Source organism: Hypanus sabinus, unplaced genomic scaffold (assembly GCF_030144855.1).
Source record: "Hypanus sabinus isolate sHypSab1 unplaced genomic scaffold, sHypSab1.hap1 scaffold_1453, whole genome shotgun sequence".
Classification (NCBI taxonomy): Eukaryota; Metazoa; Chordata; class Chondrichthyes; order Myliobatiformes; family Dasyatidae; genus Hypanus; species Hypanus sabinus.
Window position 1 is genome coordinate 35820 of NW_026779527.1, and position 24961 is coordinate 60780.

At 56.4% G+C, this 24961-nt stretch overlaps 1 protein-coding gene across 1 annotated transcript in view; it reads right to left on the reverse strand.

The window, feature by feature from the left end:
• Nucleotides 1–2959: 2959 nt before the first annotated feature.
• fdxacb1 (ferredoxin-fold anticodon binding domain containing 1) overlaps nucleotides 2960–24961 on the reverse strand; it is a 52399-nt gene continuing 30397 nt past the window's right edge. The window contains exons 4-6 of the mRNA XM_059959348.1: nucleotides 9563–9721; nucleotides 6209–8117; nucleotides 2960–5504 (exon numbers count right to left, since the gene is read on the reverse strand). Of these exons, the coding sequence (XP_059815331.1) occupies nucleotides 7097–8117; nucleotides 9563–9721 (1180 nt within the window). The 3' untranslated portion in view covers nucleotides 2960–5504; nucleotides 6209–7096. The remainder of the gene's footprint in view (nucleotides 5505–6208; nucleotides 8118–9562; nucleotides 9722–24961) is intronic.

Below are 24961 nucleotides of genomic sequence, written 5' to 3' on the forward strand. Positions count from 1 at the left end.
TTTATTATTTTTTTATATTTTATTAATCTATTAACCTTGAAAATAACTGATTAGGGTTCCTTTTTTTAAGTTTGTATAAACTTTTTTATATTTTTAACATTTAAATATTAAGATTTAAAAAAAATAATAATAAAATGGTGTTTCTTCTTCCCGACAGACTCTAGTGCTTGGAATGTCATATCCGTTTTGATGAGTTTGAAAGTTTTAAAATACTCATTTAAATTACTCATTTAAAATAGTCATTTAAAATACTAATTTAGTAGTATTTATTTATGGGTTTTATCAATTTAATTTTTAACCCTTTTGTTATATATATATATATATATATAATACTAATTTTATATTTTAACTTTTGTTATATTAACCCTTTCTTATAATAAGGGTTGTTTGTATTTTTTTTCAATTTTTTTTTGTCTGAGTTGCTGTCCTGAGACACGGGGGTAATTTTAGTATTAGATTGCCTGCTGGCCTCTTTTTGGCTTTTTTCCGGGGGTTTCGAGGGTGGAGGGAGGGGGATTTTTGTTTGCTTTTTGCATAGTTTTATTTCATGGGCCTATATGAAACCACAAAAATGGTTGCAGTGCCGTGACTTCCGGTTTCTCCTTGAACTCACTTCCTTCTTCCGGGTTCATGAGTTCACTTTTTTTTTAAACTTATGTGTTAACTGTAATAAATATTGTCAATATAGATAGGATTATTAATTTTGTTTCTTGGAATACTAATAGTTTAAATCATCCAATCAAACGGAAAAAAAAATTCAAAGTATTCCATAGAATGAATGCCAATGTTATTTTTGTGCAGGAGACTCATGTAAGGAAGGTGGGTAGTCAACATTTTTTTTAGGTTTTGGAAGGGCCAACAGTATCGCGCAAGTTCGCAAGCCAAAGTAAGAGGTGTTTCTATTTTTATAGATTCTTCAACCTCTTTTATACATCATGAAACAATTTCAGATCCACAAGGCAGATTTTTGCTTATTACTGGTCTACTTTTTAATCAAAAAGTTGTTTTAGTTAATGTTTATGCTCCAAATACTGATTGTCCTGGATTTTTTAAATGCTTATCTACATCCTTTCCTAATCTGAATCAATATAGACTGATAATGGGTGGGGATTTTAACTGTTGTTTAAACCCTGTGATGGATAGATCCAAGCCTACCAAAACTCTTCCGAATTAATCGGCTTCTTTTATTAACTCTTTTATGATTGATTCAGCTATTTGTGAAATTTGGCGTTTTCTACACCCTAATGACAAAGAGTTTTCATACTTTTCCCATGTTTATCATAATTACTCAAGAATTGATTACTTTTTCATTGATCACCATTTACTCACAGATGTTACTGATTGTAAATATGACTGTATTACCATATCTGATCATGCACCTCTGAAGTTATCTATTAAAATAATGGATTCATATATCAATGCTAAATTTTGGAGGTTTAATCCTATTTTATTGCAGGATTTAGACTTTGTTAACTTTATTAAACAACAAATTGATTTGTTTTTCTCAACAAATTCTACAGTAGAGATCTCCAGTGGAATTTTGTGGGATACTTTTAAAGCATATATTCATGGACAGATTATTTCATACTCTGCTGGAGTTAGGAAACGAACTAATTCTAAAATATTAACATTAGTTGATAAAATCAAAGCAATTGATAAGATTTATTCAATGACCCCTAGTAAAGAACTTTATAAAGAAAGAGTGGAACTTCAAATGGAGCATAGTTTGTTATTATCCTCTTCGATTGAAAGTCAGTTAATTAAATCAAAAACCCAATTCTATATGCATGGAGATAAGTCTGGTAAATTACTGGCTAACCAATTGAAAATTGTTTCGGATAAACGACAGATTACTAGGATTCGTAAACAAGATGGTACTCTGACAATCGACCACAAAGAGATAAATAGAGCCTTTCAAGATTTTTATAACTCCTTATATCAATCAGAATTCACTAAGGACTCTTCTATAATAAATGAATTTTTAAGGAAATTGAATATTCCAAAAGTAACTGTTGAGGATAAAGTAATTTTAGATAACCTATTACGGAGTCTGAAATAGAAAAGGCTATTTTTTTAATGAATTCTGGTAAAGCTTCTGGTCCAGATTGTTTTCCTGTAGAATTTTTAAAATCTTTTTCTTCTATACTTTCTCCTTGGCTTTGTAAAATTTTTAAAGATGCATTAAGTGTAGGTAAATTACCACAATCTTTTTATGAAGCTTCTATTTCTTTAATACTTAAAATGTGTGGCCTGTTCTCCATCTCCCTCTGGTGCTCCCCTCCCCCTTTCTTTCTCCCGAGGCCTCCCGCCCCATGATCCTTTCCCTTCTCCAGCTCTTCTCCAGCCCTTCACCAATCACCTTTCCGGCTCTCAGCTTCATCCCACCCCCTCCGGTCTTCTCCTATCATTTCACATTTCCCCCTGCCCCCACTACTTTCAAATCTCTTACTATCTTTCCCTTCAGTCAGTCCTGACGAAGGGTCTCGGCCTGAAACATCGACAGCGCGTCTCCCTGTAGACGCTGCCTGGCCTGCTGTGTTCCATCGGCATTTTGTGTGTGTGTGTTGCTTGAATTTCCAGCATCTGTAGATTTCCTGGTGTTCGCAACTCACTGATTTGGCGCCTTTAGGTTATCTGTTTCTACTAATCCATCGCTAAGAAATAACTATAAAGTTGCAATTACTTATTCGTCTTTGGCATATTGTCTGATATTTGTGTTGTGAGCGTGTACTGGGGGGGGGGGCATTACACCGTATTTACACCAAAGTATTGCTCTGTTGGCGGGGCAACAGCGGTTCACACGGGGCACGGAGGCTACATAATAATAAACAAATATATTAATGTCATTTGATCAATTAAAGAATACATACAAAATATCAAACAACACTCTCTTTTGTTCTTTCCAATTAAGGGCTTATTTAAGAGAAAAATTGGGTCAAACAATGTTATTGCCGAAATCTAATGAAATAGAAATTTTAATTCAAAAAGGAAAAATTAAAAAATTTATTTCTTGTATGTATAGTTTGATTCAAAAACAGGCAATTAAACAAGGAATTCATAAGTCAAGACAAAAATGGTAAAGTGACTTGAATATTAAAATTGAAGAAACAAATTGGTCAAGACTATGTCTTGATAGTATGACAAATACAACAAATGTCCGGTTAAGGTTAGTGCAATATAATTTTTTACATCAATTATATATTACACCACAAAAATAAATAAATTCAACCCAAATTTATCTGATCAATGTTTCCGATGTAATTAAGAAATTGGTACTTTTTACATTCTACTTGGTCTTGTTCTAAAATTCAACCTTTTTGGACAAATTTACGAGTTTTATTGGAACAAATTATTGGAACACAACTTCCACATAATCCAATATTATTTTTATTAGGTGATATTGTAGGGATAAAACCGAAACCCAAATTGAATAAATATCAGAAAGAAATCATAAAAATTGCACTGGCAGTAGCCAAAAAGGCTGTTGCAGTTACTTGGAAATCGGATGCATACTTAAGTATAGATCATTGGAAGAACGAAATTTCCAGCCGTATTCCACTTGAAAAAATTACTTATAATTTAAGAGATAAATATGAAACATTTCTGAAAATTTGGCGCCCTTATTTACAAAAGACAGGATTAAATATATAGGTGCTCTGAAGATAAAATAATTGGTTATTTGGGGAAAGAAATAAATATATGTACTAAAGTTATTACGAACTCCATGGAGCATGTGGGGATCTTCCGATATCCAGGCACTCCTTCTTTCTTTCTTCTTCTCTTTCTTTTTCTTTCCTTCTATACGGATATGTTAGGGGGGAGGGGGGAAGGGTTGATAATTTTTTTTCCTTTCTTCTTTCTGTAATCATTTGAAAACTCAATGAAAAAAATATAAACAAATCAGAGATAAACATCGAGATCATGAGGCGGAGAGTCCCCTGAGAGTGAGTCCACGGGTTGTGGGAACAGTTCATTGGCGGGCGAGCGAAGCCGAGTGAGGTTATCCCCCCCTGGTTCGGGAGCCTGACGGCTGAGGGGCAGTAACTGTTCCTGAAGCAGTTGTCTGTCCTCGGGCTCCTTCCCGAAGGCAGCAGCAAGAAGAGAGCGTGGCCTGGGTAGTTGGGGGGGGGGGGTGGTCCCTTACTTTGGCTGAACTGGGATGAGCAGCAACCCCAGGGTCTCTGGCTGCATCAGGACTGGGGGGGGGGGGGTTGGGGAAGGGGAGTGATTGCCCTACAGGGGTTAGGGAGCGGGGTAGCAGGGTGGCAGCTAGAAGACAGGACTGGATGGGGAAGAGCAGGGTGGGCCGCTGGAACCAGGTGGGAAAGGAGAAGGAAATGAGGATAGGTGAGTGTGTGTGTGTGTGTGTGTGTGTGTGTGTAGGAGGACAGCACTGGGGTGTGGTGGGGCTGTGGGTTGCTACTGCGCAGGACCGAAAGAAGCTGCAGAAGGTTGTAAATCTAGTCAGCTCCATCTTGGGCACTAGCCTGCAAAGTACCCAGGTCATCTTCAGGGAGCGGGTCTCAGAAAGGCAGTGTCCATTATTAAGGACCTCCGGCACCCAGGGCATGCCCCTTTCTTACTGTTACCATCAGGGAGGAGGTACAGGAGCCTGAAGACAGACGGTGATTCAGGAACAGCTTCTTCCCCTCCGCCATCAGGGAGGAGGTACAAGAGCCTGAAGACACACACTCAGCGATTCAGGAACAGCTTCTTCCCCTCCGCCATCAGGGAGGAGGTACAGGAGCCTGAAGACACACACCCAGCGATTCAGGAACAGCTTCTTCCCCTCCGCCATCGGGGAGGAGGTACAGGAGCCTGAAGACACACACTCAGCGATTCAGGAACAGCTTCTTCCCCTCCGCCATCAGGGAGGAGGTACAGGAGCCTGAAGACACACACTCAGCGATTCAGGAACAGCTTCTTCCCCTCCGCCATCAGGGAGGAGGTACAGGAGCCTGAAGACACACACTCAGCGATTCAGGAACAGCTTCTTCCCCTCCCCCATCAGGGAGGAGGTACAGGAGCCTGAAGACACACACTCAGCGATTGGGGAACAGCTTCTTCCCCTCCGCCATCAGGGAGGAGGTACAGGAGCCTGAAGATACACACTCAGTGATTCAGGAACAGCTTCTTCCCCTCTGCCATCAGGGAGGAGGTACAGGAGCCTGAAGACACACACTCAGCGATTCAGGAACAGCTTCTTCCCTCCGCCATCAGGGAGGAGGTACAGGAGCCTGAAGACACACACTCAGCGATTCAGGAACAGCTTCTTCCCCTCCGCCATCAGGGAGGAGGGACAGGAGCCTGAAGACACACACTCAGCGATTCAGGAACAGCTTCTTTCCCTCCGCCATCAGGGAGGAGGTACAGGAGCCTGAAGACACACACTCAGCGATTCAGGAACAGCTTTTTCCCCTCCGCCATCAGGGAGGAGGTACAGGAGCCTGAAGACACACACTCAGCGATTCAGGAACAGTTTCTTTCCCTCTGCGATTCAATTCCTGAATGGACAACGAACCCGTGGTCACAACCTCACTTTTATTAATATATATTATTTGTCTTTTGCATGATTTTTATTCAATATATGTATACTGTAATTGATTTATCTCTCTCTCTCTCTCTCTCTCTCTCTCTCTGTCTTCTCTCTCCCCCCCCCCCATTAGATTATGCTGGATTTCCCCTCTTCAGCTTGTCTGATGATTCCATCAATGTCTGGAAGATCTACTTTATTGAATTGAAAAGAGATTAATCTTCTGACTACGTCTCAGTGGTTTTTCCCAAACTATATCTTGTTTATCTTTGTTGAGGGAGCAATCCCGCTCCCTCTCCCCTTCCCCACCACCCCCCCTCCCGCCCACCAGGTGAGGCCAATCCAGCTTCTCCCCCTCCTTCCCCTCTCCAGTCCTCACGAAGGGTCTCCCCCCCTCCCTCCCGAGACGTCGACCGTTCGCTCCTCCCCACAGGTACTGCCTGACCCGCGGAGTCCCTCCACCGTTTCGTGCGCGGCGCCTTCTAAGTACCCCAGGGATGGCCAACCCCGTGGCGCATTGCGCCCCAGTGATATTAATAAAACAAGTAAGGCGACTCATACAAAAAGTATTCAGCAAAAGCCGACTGGTAGAAAAAAAAATCTATAACAGGAATTCAAGTAGCTTAAAGCGAGAAATGAGTTTTACTGAGAATAAATCTAAAACTTAGCAATTACCTCTGGCGACTTTATTACTCCGTGCACATCTTTCGGCGAGTGCAATGAGTCAAACTAGGGAAGGAGGACCTTCCGTTCGGCAGCCGTTCAGTACCCGCTTGGCACTTGTCCGATCCTGTGGCGCGCCGCAGGTTTTCTTGCCAGTCAGTTTACAATCGGCCCCCGTGCGAGTTGTGCTCCGTTCGTCCCCTCGAGGACGTCTGCAGTTTCTGTACTTACTTCTTCGAAAGTTAGGCCTCGTTTTTAACACTCGGTTACCCGTCACAGTGCAAAAGAAAAGCAGGAAGTGACAGTCGGCGTGAATTCAACGGACAGCGGGGAAGAACGAGTCCTTGCTTCCAGCGGGGACCCGTCAGGAAAACCGTGCGTGTGACTGTCTGTGAAAACACCTCCTCACACGATAGGAGGCATGATCTCAACAGACACCATAAAACACAACATCAGACTGAAATAGAAGGAAAGCTGGAGCCCAGTGCTTGGGTCTGAGTTACGGAGGGAATATGTGATTAAGCAAACGGGAGAAGAGGACAAAATATATTTGTTGCAAGTCTCATTAAGGTAAGTGACGTTCACCTTGTTTTATATTAAATCAACATATTATGCAAAAATATTAAAGACGTCTATATCGGCATTTTCTTACTGGGACGGAATGGGGGTACGAAGAGTGTTAAGGCGCACCTGGACTCGTGCGTGAAAAGATCGACGTGCGGAATGTAAAAGGTTGGCCACCCCCGATATACCCCAGTGGTGATGAACACCACAGGCTCACCACCCCGCTGCCCCTCCCAGACAGAACGCGCCTGGCGGTGGCGGTGGGGGGGGGGGGGAGGTCAGGAAAGGTGTCGGAACCCTACGGCACCCCAGAAAGGAGGCCCCGGCCCGGGGTATTTATCTGAGCGTGACGGGGAAGGCTCTCTGCAGCTCCGCCCTCAGCTGCAGTTGCATTTCCAGCGCCCGCTGCTGGGAGAGGGCCTTGTCGCAGGACTGGTAGGTCAGCCTGTAGCAGTAGCTGCTCCGGTTCGCCTGGGGGTGGCGGAAGCGGTCGATCAGCTCCATGGCTTTGACTGACCCGCCGCTCACCCGCCTGGCGAGGGCGTGGAGCTCCAGCTCGTCCGGCTCGGCGCCGGCCTCCGCCCAGAAGCTGACGTCGTGCCTGTAGGAGGGCGGGTAGAGCGAGGGAGCGGGGAGGGCCCCCGCCCGGCCGCCGGCCCAGAGCAGCCTCCAGTCGCCGACCCCGCACAGCGCCATGGACAGCAAGTCCAGGTTCACCGAGGCCAGCCAGACCCGCAGCCCGCCCGGGCTCCGGCCTCGGTCCTCCCTCCCGACGGCCACGCTGGCGAGGGACGGCAGGGCCGCGTCCCTCACGCCGACGCTCCAGCGCCTCCCGCCCTCCTCCTCCTCCTCCTCGAAGGCGACCGGGCTGGGGCCGCCAACGCCGCGCCCCCCGCTCCCGGAGGCCGAGCTCACCACCAGGAGAGCGACGGCCCTCTCCACGGCGGACGTGAGCCGGCGGAAGGCGCCCGTCGGCGAGGCGGACACCAGCAGCAGTTCGTGGAAGGCGGGCATCGCCAGCGGCGAGATGGGGCACCTCCTGAAGACGGCGCCGCTCAGGGCGTAGACCACCTCGGCCTGGAAGTCCGGCCTCCGCAGCAACTCGGGCAGGCGCTGCGCCAGAGCGGGGCGCAGGCAGTAAGCCCCGGCCGCGTCCGGCGTCCCGCCGCCCGGGCTCCGGCTCGAGCGGGCGGCAAAGTAAACCTGGGACTCGGCAACCTCGGACCCGGGGTCGAACTTGGCCAGCAGCGGGGAGTCGCCCTCCAGCTCCCGGACGGCCGCCTCCTCGCCGATCCGCTCCAGCAGCAGGCCTTTGACGACATTCACCGGGTGGGTCGAACCTTTCCTGAGGAAACCCCTGTCAGGACAGGAAAGGGTTAATCCGAGGCGCGGTGGGAGGGCCGACGTTTCTCCGCGGAGGGAGAAAGGAAAGCACGCAACCTCGACAGCCACCTCCTCACGTTCGGCCACCGAGAAACACTAAAGTCACAATATAAAATAACAACCTAACGAGCGAGACGGAACAGATCGTGCAGACAATAAGAACTGAATTGACATTATTTCTGAAATCCTTCAATACCCGAGTGGTAAAATCCTTTACGTTAGCAGCAATGTGCAATTATAGTAATTTGTTAAAAAACAGTACGTACAACAGGACAGTCAATATAGCATCGAAATACAGTTGTGTCAGTGTGAGTTCATCAGTCTGACGGCCTGGTGGGAGAAGCTGTCCCGGAGCCTGTCGGTCCTGGCTTTTATGCTGCGGGACAGTTTCCCGGATGGGAGCAGCTGGAACAGTTTGTGTTCAGGGTGACTTGGGTCCCCAGTGATCCTTCGGGCCCCTTTTTACACACCTGTCTCTGTAAATGTCCTGAATGGTGGGAAGTTCACATCTACAGATGGGCCGGGCTGTCCGCACCACTCTCTGCAGAGTCCTGCGACTGAGAGAGGTACAGTTCGCGTACCGGGCCGTGATGCAGCCGGTCGGGATGTTCTCAGTCGTGCCCCTGCCATTGAGGGAGGTACAGTTCCCGTACCGGGCCGTGATGCAGCCGGTCAGGATGCTCTCAATCGAGGAGTAAAAATCTTTACCTTACGTTTCTGTCTGAATGTGCAATTTATAGTAATTTATGATAAATAGTATGTACAAAAGGACAGTCAATATAACATGGATGAACAGTTGTGTCAGTGTGAGTTCATCAGTCTGACGGCCTGGTGGGAGAAGCTGTCCCGGGGGCTGTCGGTCCTGGCTTTTATGCTGCGGGACCGTTTCCCCGGATGGGAGCAGCTGGAACAGTTTGCGTTTGGGGTGACTCGGGTCCCCAGTGATCCTTCAGGCCCCCTTTTTACACACCCGTCTCTGTAAACGTCCCGAATGGTGGGGACTTCACAAATACAGACGGGCTGGGCAGGACCAGCTGAGGGTCAGTTCGGCGCGGAGGCGACTGCCAGAGTAGTGAGCAAAACAGCAGATCACCCCTCAGCCTCGACTTCAACGCACGGATCTTTTTTAATCCGGCTCGGCCTGAGATTGGCCAGCAGGATCCGGCACACTGCTCTACAGTTTTCGAGGCGGAGGGGGTAATTTCAAAGGGGGCGGTTTTTTTATGAACGGGGGGCCTGGAATTAATTTTTTGCCCCCGGGGTGGTGACTGAGGCAGTAACGTGGGATGGGTTTTTTGTGGGCACGTGGGTCTGCGGGAAACGGGTGGGCGTGGACATTGAGTTGGCCGGGTCAGCACCACCCACTGCGGGCCGAAGGGCCTGCCCCAGCGTTCCCCCCGTTCCCCGGTTTGACTCAACCTGTCGATCTTGTCGGCGAGCTCTGCGGGGATCTGGAAGCAGCAGCGCTCATCCCCAATCTCGGTCTCCATGGCGACGGGCTCCGGCCTGGCGATGGGCAAACTCCGAGTGAACACGTGAGTCAGGGCTCCGTCCAGGCAGAAGGCCTTATCTTGGCTCCTGGGAGGACAGACAGCGAGAGGTGCACACCCGTTATTTGGCAGCTGTTGGAGCTCCTGACTGACGAAGGGTCTGTCGATGAGGGTGAGGAACGGTGCGGGAAGGGGGACTCTCAGCTCCACTCTCCTCCCCGTAACCTCTGGGAGGCCTGAGTAACGAAGGGTCTGTCGATGAGGGTGAGGAACGGTGCGGGGAGGGGGACTCTCAGCTCCGCTCCGCCTCCCCGTAACCTCTGGGTGCTCCTGACTAACGAAGGGTCTGTCGATCAGGGCGAGGAACGGTGCGGGGAGGGGGACTCTCAGCTCCTCTCTCCTCCCCGTAACCTCTGGGAGGCCTGAGTAACGAAGGGTCTATCGATCAGGACGAGGAACGGTGCGGGGAGGGGGACTCTCAGCTCCTCTCTCCTCCCCGTAACCTCTGGGTGCTCCTGACTAACGAAGGGTCTGTCGACCAGGGTGAGGAACGGTGCGGGGAGGGGGACTCTCAGCTCCTCTCTCCTCCCCGTAACCTCTGGGTGCTCCTGACTAACGAAGGGTCTGTCGATCAGGGCGAGGAACGGTGCGGGGAGGGGGACTCTCAGCTCCGCTCTCCTCCCCGTAACCTCTGGGAACTCATGACTAACGAAGGGTCTGTCGATGAGGGCGAGGAATGGTGCGGGAAGGGGGAATCTCAGCTCCACTCTCCTCCCAGTAACCTCTGGGAGATCCTGACTAATGAAGGGTCTGTCGACCAGGGTGAGGAACGGTGCGGGGAGGGGGTCCCTCAGCTCCACTCTCCTCCCCGTAACCTCTGGGTGCTCCTGACTAACGAAGGGTCTGTCGACCAGGGTGAGGAACGGTGCGGGGAGGGGGACTCTCAGCTCCGGTCTCCTCCCCGTAACCTCTGGGTGCTCCTGACTAACGAAGGGTCTGTCGACCAGGGTGAGGAACGGAGCGGGGAGAGGGACTCTCAGCTCCACTCTCCTCCCCATAACCTCTGGGAACTCCTGACTGACGAAGGGTCTGTCAATCAGGGCGAGGAACGGTGCGGGGAGGAGACTCTCAGCTCCACTCTCCTCCCCGTAACCTCTGGGTGCTCCTGACTAACGAAGGGTCTGTCGATCAGGGCGAGGAACGGTGCGGGGAGGGGGACTCTCAGCTCCACTCTCCTCCCCGTAACCTCTGGGAGTTCCTGACTAACGAAGGGTCTGTCGATCAGGGCGAGGAACGGTGCGGGGAGGGGGACTCTCAGCTCTGCTCTCCTCCCCGTAACCTCTGGGTGCTCCTGACTAACGAAGGGTCTGTGGATGAGGGCGAGGAACGGTGCGGGGAGGAGACTCTCAGCTCCACTCTCCTCCCCGTAACCTCTGGGAACTCCTGATTAACGAAGGGTCTGTGGATGAGGGCGAGGAACGGTGCGGGGAGGGGGACTCTCAGCTCCACTCTCCTCCCCGTAACCTCTGGGAACTCCTGACTAACGAAGGGTCTGTCGATGAGGGCGAAGAACGGTGCGGGGAGGGGGACTCTCAGCTCCACTCTCCTCTCCGTAACCTCTGGGAACTCCTGATTAACGAAGGGTCTGTCGATCAGGGTGAGAAACGGAGCGGGGAGGGGGACTCTCAGCTCCGCTCTCCTCCCCGTAACCTCTGGGTGCTCCTGACTAACGAAGGGTCTGTCGATCAGGGCGAGGAACGGAGCGGGGAGGGGGACTCTCAGCTCCGCTCTCCTCCCTGTAAACTCTGGGAGCTCCTGACTAACGAAGGGTCTGTTCATCAGCGCGAGGAACGGTGTGGGGAGGGTCTGTCGATCAGGGTGAGGAACGGTGCGGGGAGGGGGACTCTCAGCTCCGCTCTCCTCCCCGTAACCTCTGGGAGATCCTGACTAACGAAGAGTCTGTCGATCAGGACGAGGAACGGTGCGGGGAGGGGGACTCTCAGCTCCGCTCTCCTCCCCGTAAACTCTGGGAGTTCCTGACTAACGAAGGGTCTGTCGATCAGGGCGAGGAACGGTGTGGGGAGGGGGACTCTCAGCTCCGATCTCCTCCCCGTAACCTCTGGGTGCTCCTGACTAATGAAGGGTCTGTCGATCAGGGCGAGGAACGTTGCGGGGAGGGGGACTCTCAGCTCTGTTCTCCTCCCCGTAATCTCTGGGAACTCCTGACTAACGAAGGGTCTGTGGATGAGGGCGAGGAACGTTGCGGGGAGGGGGACTCTCAGCTCCGCTCTCCTCCCCGTAACCTCTGGGTGCTCCTGACTGACGAAGGGTCTGTCGACCAGGGTGAGGAACGGTGCGGGGAGGGGGTCTCTCAGCTCCACTCTCCTCCCCGAAACCTCTGGGAGTTCCTGACTAACGAAGGGTCTGTCGATCAGGGCGAGGAACGGAGCGGGGAGGGGGACTCTCAGCTCCACTCTCTTCCCCGTAACCTCTGGGTGCTCCTGACTAACGAAGGGTCTGTCGATCAGGGCGAGGAACGGAGCGGGGAGGGGGACTCTCAGCTCCGCTCTCCTCCCTGTAAACTCTGGGAGTTCCTGACTAACGAAGGGTCTGTTCATCAGGGCGAGGAACGGTGTGGGGAGGGTCTGTCGATCAGGGTGAGGAACGGTGCGGGGAGGGGGACTCTCAGCTCCGGTCCCCACCCCGTAACCTCTGGGAACTCCGGATTAACGAAGGGTCTGTCGATCAGGGTAGGAACGGTGCGGGGAGGGGGACTCTCAGCTCCGCTCCCCTTCCCGTAACCTCTGGGAGATCCTGACTAACGAAGGGTCTGTAGATCAGGGCGAGGAATGGTGCGGGGAGGGTCTGCCGATCAGGGCGAGGAACGGTGCAGGGAGGGGGACTCTCAGCTCCGCTCTCCTCCCCGTGACCTCTGGGAGTTCCTGACTAACGAAGGGTCTGTCGATCAGGGCGAGGAACGGAGCGGGGAGGGGGACTCTCAGCTCCACTCTCCTCCCCGTAACCTCTGGGTGCTCCTGACTAACGAAGGGTCTGTCGATCAGGGCGAGGAACGGAGCGGGGAGGGGGACTCTCAGCTCCGCTCTCCTCCCTGTAAACTCTGAGAGCTCCTGACTAACGAAGGGTCTGTTCATCAGGGCGAGGAACGGTGTGGGGAGGGTCTGTCGATCAGGGTGAGGAACGGTGCGGGGAGGGGGACTCTCAGCTCCGCTCCCCTCCCCGTAACCTCTGGGAACTCCTGACTGACGAAGGGTCTGTCAATCAGGGCGAGGAACCGTGCAGAGAGGGGGACTCTCAGCTCCACTCTCCTCCCTGTAACCTCTGGGAACTCCTGCTTAACGAAGGGTCTGTCGATCAGGGCGAGGAACGTTGCGGGGAGGGGGACTCCCAGCTCTGTTCTCCTCCCCGTAACCTCTGGGTGCTCCTGACTGACGAAGGGTCTGTCGACCAGGGTGAGGAATGGTGCGGGGAGGGGGTCTCTCAGCTCCACTCTCCTCCCCGTAACCTCTGGGAGTTCCTGACTAACGAAGGGTCTGTCGATCAGGGCGAGGAACGGTGTGGGGAGGGGGACTCTCAGCTCCGATCTCCTCCCCGTAACCTCTGGGTGCTCCTGACTAACGAAGGGTCTGTCGATCAGGGCGAGGAACGGTGCGGGGAGGGGGACTCTCAGCTCCACTCTCCTCCCCGTAACCTCTGGGAGATCCTGACTAACGAAGGGTCTGAAGATCAGGGCGAGGAATGGTGCGGGGAGGGTCTGTCGATCAGGGCGAGGAACGGAGCGGGGAGGGGGACTCTCAGTTCCAGTCTCCTCCCCGTAACCTCTGGGAGCTCCTGACTAACGAAGGGTCTGTTCATCAGGGCGAGGAACGGTGCGGGGAGGGTCTGCCGATCAGGGCGAGGAACGGTGCAGGGAGGGGGACTCTCAGCTCCGCTCTCCTCCCCGTGACCTCTGGGAGTTCCTGACTAACGAAGGGTCTGTCGATCAGGGCGAGGAACGGAGCGGGGAGGGGGACTCTCAGCTCCACTCTCCTCCCCGTAACCTCTGGGTGCTCCTGACTAACGAAGGGTCTGTCGATCAGGGCGAGGAACGGTGCGGGGAGGGGGACTCTCAGCTCCGCTCTCCTCCCCGTAACCTCTGGGAACTCATGACTAACGAAGGGTCTGTCGATGAGGGCGAGGAATGGTGCGGGAAGGGGGAATCTCAGCTCCACTCTCCTCCCAGTAACCTCTGGGAGATCCTGACTAATGAAGGGTCTGTCGACCAGGGTGAGGAACGGTGCGGGGAGGGGGTCCCTCAGCTCCACTCTCCTCCCCGTAACCTCTGGGTGCTCCTGACTAACGAAGGGTCTGTCGACCAGGGTGAGGAACGGTGCGGGGAGGGGGACTCTCAGCTCCGGTCTCCTCCCCGTAACCTCTGGGTGCTCCTGACTAACGAAGGGTCTGTCGACCAGGGTGAGGAACGGAGCGGGGAGAGGGACTCTCAGCTCCACTCTCCTCCCCATAACCTCTGGGAACTCCTGACTGACGAAGGGTCTGTCAATCAGGGCGAGGAACGGTGCGGGGAGGAGACTCTCAGCTCCACTCTCCTCCCCGTAACCTCTGGGTGCTCCTGACTAACGAAGGGTCTGTCGATCAGGGCGAGGAACGGTGCGGGGAGGGGGACTCTCAGCTCCACTCTCCTCCCCGTAACCTCTGGGAGTTCCTGACTAACGAAGGGTCTGTCGATCAGGGCGAGGAACGGTGCGGGGAGGGGGACTCTCAGCTCTGCTCTCCTCCCCGTAACCTCTGGGTGCTCCTGACTAACGAAGGGTCTGTGGATGAGGGCGAGGAACGGTGCGGGGAGGAGACTCTCAGCTCCACTCTCCTCCCCGTAACCTCTGGGAACTCCTGATTAACGAAGGGTCTGTGGATGAGGGCGAGGAACGGTGCGGGGAGGGGGACTCTCAGCTCCACTCTCCTCCCCGTAACCTCTGGGAACTCCTGACTAACGAAGGGTCTGTCGATGAGGGCGAAGAACGGTGCGGGGAGGGGGACTCTCAGCTCCACTCTCCTCTCCGTAACCTCTGGGAACTCCTGATTAACGAAGGGTCTGTCGATCAGGGTGAGAAACGGAGCGGGGAGGGGGACTCTCAGCTCCGCTCTCCTCCCCGTAACCTCTGGGTGCTCCTGACTAACGAAGGGTCTGTCGATCAGGGCGAGGAACGGAGCGGGGAGGGGGACTCTCAGCTCCGCTCTCCTCCCTGTAAACTCTGGGAGCTCCTGACTAACGAAGGGTCTGTTCATCAGCGCGAGGAACGGTGTGGGGAGGGTCTGTCGATCAGGGTGAGGAACGGTGCGGGGAGGGGGACTCTCAGCTCCGCTCTCCTCCCCGTAACCTCTGGGAGATCCTGACTAACGAAGAGTCTGTCGATCAGGACGAGGAACGGTGCGGGGAGGGGGACTCTCAGCTCCGCTCTCCTCCCCGTAAACTCTGGGAGTTCCTGACTAACGAAGGGTCTGTCGATCAGGGCGAGGAACGGTGTGGGGAGGGGGACTCTCAGCTCCGATCTCCTCCCCGTAACCTCTGGGTGCTCCTGACTAATGAAGGGTCTGTCGATCAGGGCGAGGAACGTTGCGGGGAGGGGGACTCTCAGCTCTGTTCTCCTCCCCGTAATCTCTGGGAACTCCTGACTAACGAAGGGTCTGTGGATGAGGGCGAGGAACGTTGCGGGGAGGGGGACTCTCAGCTCCGCTCTCCTCCCCGTAACCTCTGGGTGCTCCTGACTGACGAAGGGTCTGTCGACCAGGGTGAGGAACGGTGCGGGGAGGGGGTCTCTCAGCTCCACTCTCCTCCCCGAAACCTCTGGGAGTTCCTGACTAACGAAGGGTCTGTCGATCAGGGCGAGGAACGGAGCGGGGAGGGGGACTCTCAGCTCCACTCTCTTCCCCGTAACCTCTGGGTGCTCCTGACTAACGAAGGGTCTGTCGATCAGGGCGAGGAACGGAGCGGGGAGGGGGACTCTCAGCTCCGCTCTCCTCCCTGTAAACTCTGGGAGTTCCTGACTAACGAAGGGTCTGTTCATCAGGGCGAGGAACGGTGTGGGGAGGGTCTGTCGATCAGGGTGAGGAACGGTGCGGGGAGGGGGACTCTCAGCTCCGGTCCCCACCCCGTAACCTCTGGGAACTCCGGATTAACGAAGGGTCTGTCGATCAGGGTAGGAACGGTGCGGGGAGGGGGACTCTCAGCTCCGCTCCCCTTCCCGTAACCTCTGGGAGATCCTGACTAACGAAGGGTCTGTAGATCAGGGCGAGGAATGGTGCGGGGAGGGTCTGCCGATCAGGGCGAGGAACGGTGCAGGGAGGGGGACTCTCAGCTCCGCTCTCCTCCCCGTGACCTCTGGGAGTTCCTGACTAACGAAGGGTCTGTCGATCAGGGCGAGGAACGGAGCGGGGAGGGGGACTCTCAGCTCCACTCTCCTCCCCGTAACCTCTGGGTGCTCCTGACTAACGAAGGGTCTGTCGATCAGGGCGAGGAACGGAGCGGGGAGGGGGACTCTCAGCTCCGCTCTCCTCCCTGTAAACTCTGAGAGCTCCTGACTAACGAAGGGTCTGTTCATCAGGGCGAGGAACGGTGTGGGGAGGGTCTGTCGATCAGGGTGAGGAACGGTGCGGGGAGGGGGACTCTCAGCTCCGCTCCCCTCCCCGTAACCTCTGGGAACTCCTGACTGACGAAGGGTCTGTCAATCAGGGCGAGGAACCGTGCAGAGAGGGGGACTCTCAGCTCCACTCTCCTCCCCGTAACCTCTGGGAACTCCTGCTTAACGAAGGGTCTGTCGATCAGGGCGAGGAACGTTGCGGGGAGGGGGACTCCCAGCTCTGTTCTCCTCCCCGTAACCTCTGGGTGCTCCTGACTGACGAAGGGTCTGTCGACCAGGGTGAGGAATGGTGCGGGGAGGGGGTCTCTCAGCTCCACTCTCCTCCCCGTAACCTCTGGGAGTTCCTGACTAACGAAGGGTCTGTCGATCAGGGCGAGGAACGGTGTGGGGAGGGGGACTCTCAGCTCCGATCTCCTCCCCGTAACCTCTGGGTGCTCCTGACTAACGAAGGGTCTGTCGATCAGGGCGAGGAACGGTGCGGGGAGGGGGACTCTCAGCTCCACTCTCCTCCCCGTAACCTCTGGGAGATCCTGACTAACGAAGGGTCTGAAGATCAGGGCGAGGAATGGTGCGGGGAGGGTCTGTCGATCAGGGCGAGGAACGGAGCGGGGAGGGGGACTCTCAGTTCCAGTCTCCTCCCCGTAACCTCTGGGAGCTCCTGACTAACGAAGGGTCTGTTCATCAGGGCGAGGAACGGTGCGGGGAGGGTCTGCCGATCAGGGCGAGGAACGGTGCAGGGAGGGGGACTCTCAGCTCCGCTCTCCTCCCCGTGACCTCTGGGAGTTCCTGACTAACGAAGGGTCTGTCGATCAGGGCGAGGAACGGAGCGGGGAGGGGGACTCTCAGCTCCACTCTCCTCCCCGTAACCTCTGGGTGCTCCTGACTAACGAAGGGTCTGTCGATCAGGGCGAGGAACGGAGCGGGGAGGGGGACTCTCAGCTCCGCTCTCCTCCCTGTAAACTCTGGGAGCTCCTTACTAACGAAGGGTCTGTTCATCAGGGCGAGGAACGGTGTGGGGAGGGTCTGTCGATCAGGGTGAGGAACGGTGCGGGGAGGGGGACTCTCAGCTCCGATCTCCTCCCCGTAACCTCTGGGAGATCCTGACTAACGAAGAGTCTGTCGATCAGGACGAGGAACGGTGCGGGGAGGGGGACTCTCAGCTCCGCTCTCCTCCCCGTAAACTCTGGGAGTTCCTGACTAACGAAGGGTCTGTCGATCAGGGCGAGGAACGGTGTGGGGAGGGGGACTCTCAGCTCCGATCTCCTCCCCGTAACCTCTGGGTGCTCCTGACTAATGAAGGGTCTGTCGATCAGGGCGAGGAACGTTGCGGGGAGGGGGACTCTCAGCTCTGTTCTCCTCCCCGTAATCTCTGGGAACTCCTGACTAACGAAGGGTCTGTGGATGAGGGCGAGGAACGTTGCGGGGAGGGGGACTCTCAGCTCCGCTCTCCTCCCCGTAACCTCTGGGTGCTCCTGACTGACGAAGGGTCTGTCGACCAGGGTGAGGAACGGTGCGGGGAGGGGGTCTCTCAGCTCCACTCTCCTCCCCGAAACCTCTGGGAGTTCCTGACTAACGAAGGGTCTGTCGATCAGGGCGAGGAACGGAGCGGGGAGGGGGACTCTCAGCTCCACTCTCTTCCCCGTAACCTCTGGGTGCTCCTGACTAACGAAGGGTCTGTCGATCAGGGCGAGGAACGGAGCGGGGAGGGGGACTCTCAGCTCCGCTCTCCTCCCTGTAAACTCTGGGAGTTCCTGACTAACGAAGGGTCTGTTCATCAGGGCGAGGAACGGTGTGGGGAGGGTCTGTCGATCAGGGTGAGGAACGGTGCGGGGAGGGGGACTCTCAGCTCCGGTCCCCACCCCGTAACCTCTGGGAACTCCGGATTAACGAAGGGTCTGTCGATCAGGGTAGGAACGGTGCGGGGAGGGGGACTCTCAGCTCCGCTCCCCTTCCCGTAACCTCTGGGAGATCCTGACTAACGAAGGGTCTGTAGATCAGGGCGAGGAATGGTGCGGGGAGGGTCTGCCGATCAGGGCGAGGAACGGTGCAGGGAGGGGGACTCTCAGCTCCGCTCTCCGCCCCGTGACCTCTGGGAGTTCCTGACTAACGAAGGGTCTGTCGATCAGGGCGAGGAACGGAGCGGGGAGGGGGACTCTCAGCTCCACTCTCCTCCCCGTAACCTCTGGGTGCTCCTGACTAACGAAGGGTCTGTCGATCAGGGCGAGGAACGGAGCGGGGAGGGGGACTCTCAGCTCCGCTCTCCTCCCTGTAAACTCTGAGAGCTCCTGACTAACGAAGGGTCTGTTCATCAGGGCGAGGAACGGTGTGGGGAGGGTCTGTCGATCAGGGTGAGGAACGGTGCGGGGAGGGGGACTCTCAGCTCCGCTCCCCTCCCCGTAACCTCTGGGAACTCCTGACTGACGAAGGGTCTGTCAATCAGGGCGAGGAACCGTGCAGAGAGGGGGACTCTCAGCTCCACTCTCCTCCCTGTAACCTCTGGGAACTCCTGCTTAACGAAGGGTCTGTCGATTAGGGCGAGGAACGTTGCGGGGAGGGGGACTCCCAGCTCTGTTCTCCTCCCCGTAACCTCTGGGTGCTCCTGACTGACGAAGGGTCTGTCGACCAGGGTGAGGAATGGTGCGGGGAGGGGGTCTCTCAGCTCCACTCTCCTCCCCGTAACCTCTGGGAGTTCCTGACTAACGAAGGGTCTGTCGATCAGGGCGAGGAACGGTGTGGGGAGGGGGACTCTCAGCTCCGATCTCCTCCCCGTAACCTCTGGGTGCTCCTGACTAACGAAGGGTCTGTCGATCAGGGCGAGGAACGGTGCGGGGAGGGGGACTCTCAGCTCCACTCTCCTCCCCGTAACCTCTGGGAGATCCTGACTAACGAAGGGTCTGAAGATCAGGGCGAGGAATGGTGCGGGGAGGGTCTGTCGATCAGGGCGAGGAACGGAGCGGGGAGGGGGACTCTCAGTTCCAGTCTCCTCCCCGTAACCTCTGGGAGCTCCTGACTAACGAAGGGTCTGTTCATCAGGGCGAGGAACGGTGCGGGGAGGGTCTGCCGATCAGGGCGAGGAACGGTGCAGGGAGGGGGACTCTCAGCTCCGCTCTCCTCCCCGTGACCTCTGGGAGTTCCTGACTAACGAAGGGTCTGTCGATCAGGGCGAGGAACGGAGCGGGGAGGGGGACTCTCAGCTCCACTCTCCTCCCCGTAACCTCTGGGTGCTCCTGACTAACGAAGGGTCTGTCGATCAGGGCGAGGAACGGAGCGGGGAGGGGGACTCTCAGCTCCGCTCTCCTCCCTGTAAACTCTGGGAGCTCCTTACTAACGAAGGGTCTGTTCATCAGGGCGAGGAACGGTGTGGGGAGGGTCTGTCGATCAGGGTGAGGAACGGTGCGGGGAGGGGGACTCTCAGCTCCGATCTCCTCCCCGTAACCTCTGGGTGCTCCTGACTAACGAAGGGTCTGTCGATCAGGGCGAGGAACGGTGCGGGGAGGGGGACTCTCAGCTCCGGTCTCCTCCCCGTAACCTCTGGGAGATCCTGACTAATGAAGGGTCTGTTCATCAGGGCGAGGAACGGTGCGGGGAGGGGGACTCTCAGCTCCGCTCCCCTCCCCGTAACCTCTGGGAACTCCTGACTGACGAAGGGTCTGTCAATCAGGGCGAGGAACCGTGCAGAGAGGGGGTCTCTCAGCTCCACTCTCCTCCCCGCAACCTCTGGGAACTCCTGATTAACGAAGGGTCTGTCGATCAGGGCGAGGAACGTTGCGGGGAGGGGGACTCTCAGCTCTGTTCTCCTCCCCGTAATCTCTGGGAACTCCTGACTAACGAAGGGTCTGTGGATGAGGGCGAGGAACGGTGCGGGGAGGGGGACTCTCAGCTCCGCTCCCCTCCCCGTAACCTCTGGGAACTCCTGACTGACGAAGGGTCTGTCAATCAGGGCGAGGAACCGTGCAGAGAGGGGGACTCTCAGCTCCACTCTCCTCCCCGTAACCTCTGGGAACTCCTGATTAACGAAGGGTCTGTCGATCAGGGCGAGGAACGTTGCGGGGAGGGGGACTCTCAGCTCTGTTCTCCTCCCCGTAATCTCTGGGAACTCCTGACTAACGAAGGGTCTGTGGATGAGGGCGAGGAACGTTGCGGGGAGGGGGACTCTCAGCTCCGCTCTCCTCCCCGTAACCTCTGGGTGCTCCTGACTGACGAATGGTCTGTCGACCAGGGTGAGGAACGGTGCGGGGAAGGGTTCTCTCAGCTCCACTCTCCTCCCCGTAACCTCTGGGAGTTCCTGACTAACAAAGGGTCTGTCGATCAGGGCGAGGAACGGTGTGGGGAGGGGGACTCTCAGCTCCGATCTCCTCCCCGTAACCTCTGGGTGCTCCTGACTAACGAAGGGTCTGTCGATCAGGGCGAGGAACGGTGCGGGGAGGGGGACTCTCAGCTCCGGTCTCCTCCCCGTAACCTCTGGGAGATCCTGACTAATGAAGGGTCTGTCAATCAGGGCGAGGAACCGTGCAGAGAGGGGGACTCTCAGCTCCACTCTCCTCCCCGTAACCTCTGGGAACTCCTGCTTAACGAAGGGTCTGTCGATCAGGGCGAGGAACGTTGCGGGGAGGGGGACTCTCAGCTCTGTTCTCCTCCCCGTAATCTCTGGGAACTCCTGACTAACGAAGGGTCTGTGGATGAGGGCGAGGAACGTTGCGGGGAGGGGGACTCTCAGCTCCGCTCTCCTCCCCGTAACCTCTGGGTGCTCCTGACTGACGAAGGGTCTGTCGACCAGGGTGAGGAACGGTGCGGGGAGGGGGTCTCTCAGCTCCACTCTCCTCCCCGTAACCTCTGGGAGTTCCTGACTAACGAAGGGTCTGTCGATCAGGGCGAGGAACGGTGTGGGGAGGGGGACTCTCAGCTCCGATCTCCTCCCCGTAACCTCTGGGTGCTCCTGACTAACGAAGGGTCTGTCGATCAGGGCGAGGAACGGTGCGGGGAGGGGGACTCTCAGCTCCACTCTCCTCCCCGTAACCTCTGGGTGCTCCTGACTAACGAAGGGTCTGTCGATCAGGGCGAGGAACGGAGCGGGGAGGGGGACTCTCAGCTCCGCTCTCCTCCCTGTAAACTCTGGGAGCTCCTGACTAACGAAGGGTCTGTTCATCAGGGCGAGGAACGGTGTGGGGAGGGTCTGTCGATCAGGGCGAGGAACGGTGCAGGGAGGGGGACTCTCAGCTCCGCTCTCCTCCCCGTGACCTCTGGGAGTTCCTGACTAACGAAGGGTCTGTCGATCAGGGCGAGGAACGGAGCGGGGAGGGGGACTCTCAGCTCCACTCTCCTCCCCGTAACCTCTGGGTGCTCCTGACTAACGAAGGGTCTGTCGATCAGGGCGAGGAACGGAGCGGGGAGGGGGACTCTCAGCTCCGCTCTCCTCCCTGTAAACTCTGGGAGATCCTGACTAACGAAGGGTCTGTTCATCAGGGCGAGGAACGGTGTGGGGAGGGTCTGTCGATCAGGGTGAGGAACGGTGCGGGGAGGGGGACTCTCAGCTCCGCTCTCCTCCCCGTAACCTCTGGGAGATCCTGACTAACGAAGAGTCTGTCGATCAGGACGAGGAACGGTGCGGGGAGGGGGACTCTCAGCTCCGCTCTCCTCCCCGTAAACTCTGGGAGTTCCTGACTAACGAAGGGTCTGTCGATCAGGGCGAGGAACGGTGTGGGGAGGGGGACTCTCAGCTCCGATCTCCTCCCCGTAACCTCTGGGTGCTCCTGACTAACGAAGGGTCTGTCGATCAGGGCGAGGAACGGTGCGGGGAGGGGGACTCTCAGCTCCGGTCTCCTCCCCGTAACCTCTGGGAGATCCTGACTAATGAAGGGTCTGTTCATCAGGGCGAGGAACGGTGCGGGGAGGGGGACTCTCAGCTCCGCTCCCCTCCCCGTAACCTCTGGGAACTCCTGACTGACGAAGGGTCTGTCAATCAGGGCGAGGAACCGTGCAGAGAGGGGGACTCTCAGCTCCACTCTCCTCCCCGTAACCTCTGGGAACTCCTGATTAACGAAGGGTCTGTCGATCAGGGCGAGGAACGTTGCGGGGAGGGGGACTCTCAGCTCCGCTCTCCTCCCCGTAACCTCTGGGTGCTCCTGACTGACGAAGGGTCTGTCGATGAGGGCGAGGAACGGTGCGGGGAGGGGGACTCTCAGCTCCGCTCTCCTCCCCGTGACCTCTGGGAACTCCTGACTGACGAAGGGTCTGTTCATCAGGGCGAGGAACGGAGCGGGGAGGGGGAATCTCAGCTCCGATCTCCTCCCCGTAACCTCTGGGAGATCCTGACTAACGAAGGGTCTGTGGTTGAGGGTGAGGAACGGTGCGGGGAGGGGGACTCTCAGCTCCGCTCTCCTCCCCGTAACCTCTGGGAGATCCTGACTAACGAAGGGTCTGTCGATGAGGGCGAGGAACGGTGCGGGGAGGGGGACTCTCAGCTCCACTCTCCTCCCAGTAACCTCTGGGAGCTCCTGACTAACGAAGGGTCTGTCGATCAGGGTGAGGAACCGTGCGGGGAGGGGAACTCTCAGCTCCACTCTCCACCCCGTAACCTCTGGGAGATCCTGACTAACGAAGGGTCTGTGGATGAGGGCGAGGAACGTTGCGGGGAGGGGGACTCTCAGCTCCGTTCTCCTCCCCGTAATCTCTGGGAACTCCTGACTAACGAAGGGTCTGTGGATGAGGGCGAGGAACGTTGCGGGGAGGGGGACTCTCAGCTCCGCTCTCCTCCCCGTAACCTCTGGGTGCTCCTGACTAACGAAGGGTCTGTGGATGAGGGTGAGGAACGGAGCGGGGAGGGGGACTCTCAGCTCCGGTCCCCTCCCCGTAACCTCTGGGAACTCCGGATTAACGAAGGGTCTGTCGATCAGGGTAGGAACGGAGCGGGGAGGGGGACTCTCAGCTCCACTCTCCTCCCCGTAACCTCTGGGTGCTCCTGACTAACGAAGCGTCTGTCGATCAGGGCGAGGAACGGAGCGGGGAGGGGGACTCTCAGCTCCGCTCTCCTCCCTGTAAACTCTGGGAGCTCCTGACTAACGAAGGGTCTGTTCATCAGGGCGAGGAACGGTGTGGGGAGGGTCTGTCGATCAGGGTGAGGAACGGTGCGGGGAGGGGGACTCTCAGCTCCGGTCCCTCCCCGTAACCTCTGGGAACTCCGGATTAACGAAGGGTCTGTCGATCAGGGTAGGAACGGTGCGGGGAGGGGGACTCTCAGCTCCGCTCCCCTTCCCGTAACCTCTGGGAGATCCTGACTAACGAAGGGTCTGTAGATCAGGGCGAGGAATGGTGCGGGGAGGGTCTGCCGATCAGGGCGAGGAACGGTGCAGGGAGGGGGACTCTCAGCTCCGCTCTCCTCCCCGTGACCTCTGGGAGTTCCTGACTAACGAAGGGTCTGTCGATCAGGGCGAGGAACGGAGCGGGGAGGGGGACTCTCAGCTCCACTCTCCTCCCCGTAACCTCTGGGTGCTCCTGACTAACGAAGGGTCTGTCGATCAGGGCGAGGAACGGAGCGGGGAGGGGGACTCTCAGCTCCGCTCTCCTCCCTGTAAACTCTGGGAGCTCCTGACTAACGAAGGGTCTGTTCATCAGGGCGAGGAACGGTGTGGGGCGGGTCTGTCGATCAGGGTGAGGAACGGTGCGGGGAGGGGGACTCTCAGCTCCGCTCTCCTCCCCATAACCTCTGGGAGATCCTGACTAACGAAGAGTCTGTCGATCAGGACGAGGAACGGTGCGGGGACGGGGACTCTCAGCTCCGCTCTCCTCCCCGTAAACTCTGGGAGTTCCTGACTAACGAAGGGTCTGTCGATCAGGGCGAGGAACGGTGTGGGGAGGGGGACTCTCAGCTCCGATCTCCTCCCCGTAACCTCTGGGTGCTCCTGACTAACGAAGGGTCTGTCGATCAGGGCGAGGAACGGTGCGGGGAGGGGGACTCTCAGCTCCGGTCTCCTCCCCGTAACCTCTGGGAGATCCTGACTAATGAAGGGTCTGTTCATCAGGGCGAGGAACGGTGCGGGGAGGGGGACTCTCAGCTCCGCTCCCCTCCCCGTAACCTCTGGGAACTCCTGACTGACGAAGGGTCTGTCAATCAGGGCGAGGAACCGTGCAGAGAGGGGGACTCTCAGCTCCACTCTCCTCCCCGTAACCTCTGGGAACTCCTGATTAACGAAGGGTCTGTCGATCAGGGCGAGGAACGTTGCGGGGAGGGGGACTCTCAGCTCCGCTCTCCTCCCCGTAACCTCTGGGTGCTCCTGACTGACGAAGGGTCTGTCGACCAGGGTGAGGAACGGTGCGGGGAGGGGGTCTCTCAGCTCCACTCTCCTCCCCGTAACCTCTGGGAGTTCCTGACTAACGAAGGGTCTGTCGATCAGGGCGAGGAACGGTGTGGGGAGGGGGACTCTCAGCTCCGATCTCCTCCCCGTAACCTCTGGGTGCTCCTGACTAACAAAGGGTCTGTCGATCAGGGCGAGGAACGGTGCGGGGAGGGGGACTCTCAGTTCCACTCTCCTCCCCGTAACCTCTGGGAGATCCTGACTAACGAAGGGTCTGTCGATGAGGGCGAGGAACGGTGCGGGGAGGGGGACTCTCAGCTCCGCTCTCCTCCCCGTGACCTCTGGGAACTCCTGACTGACGAAGGGTCTGTTCATCAGGGCGAG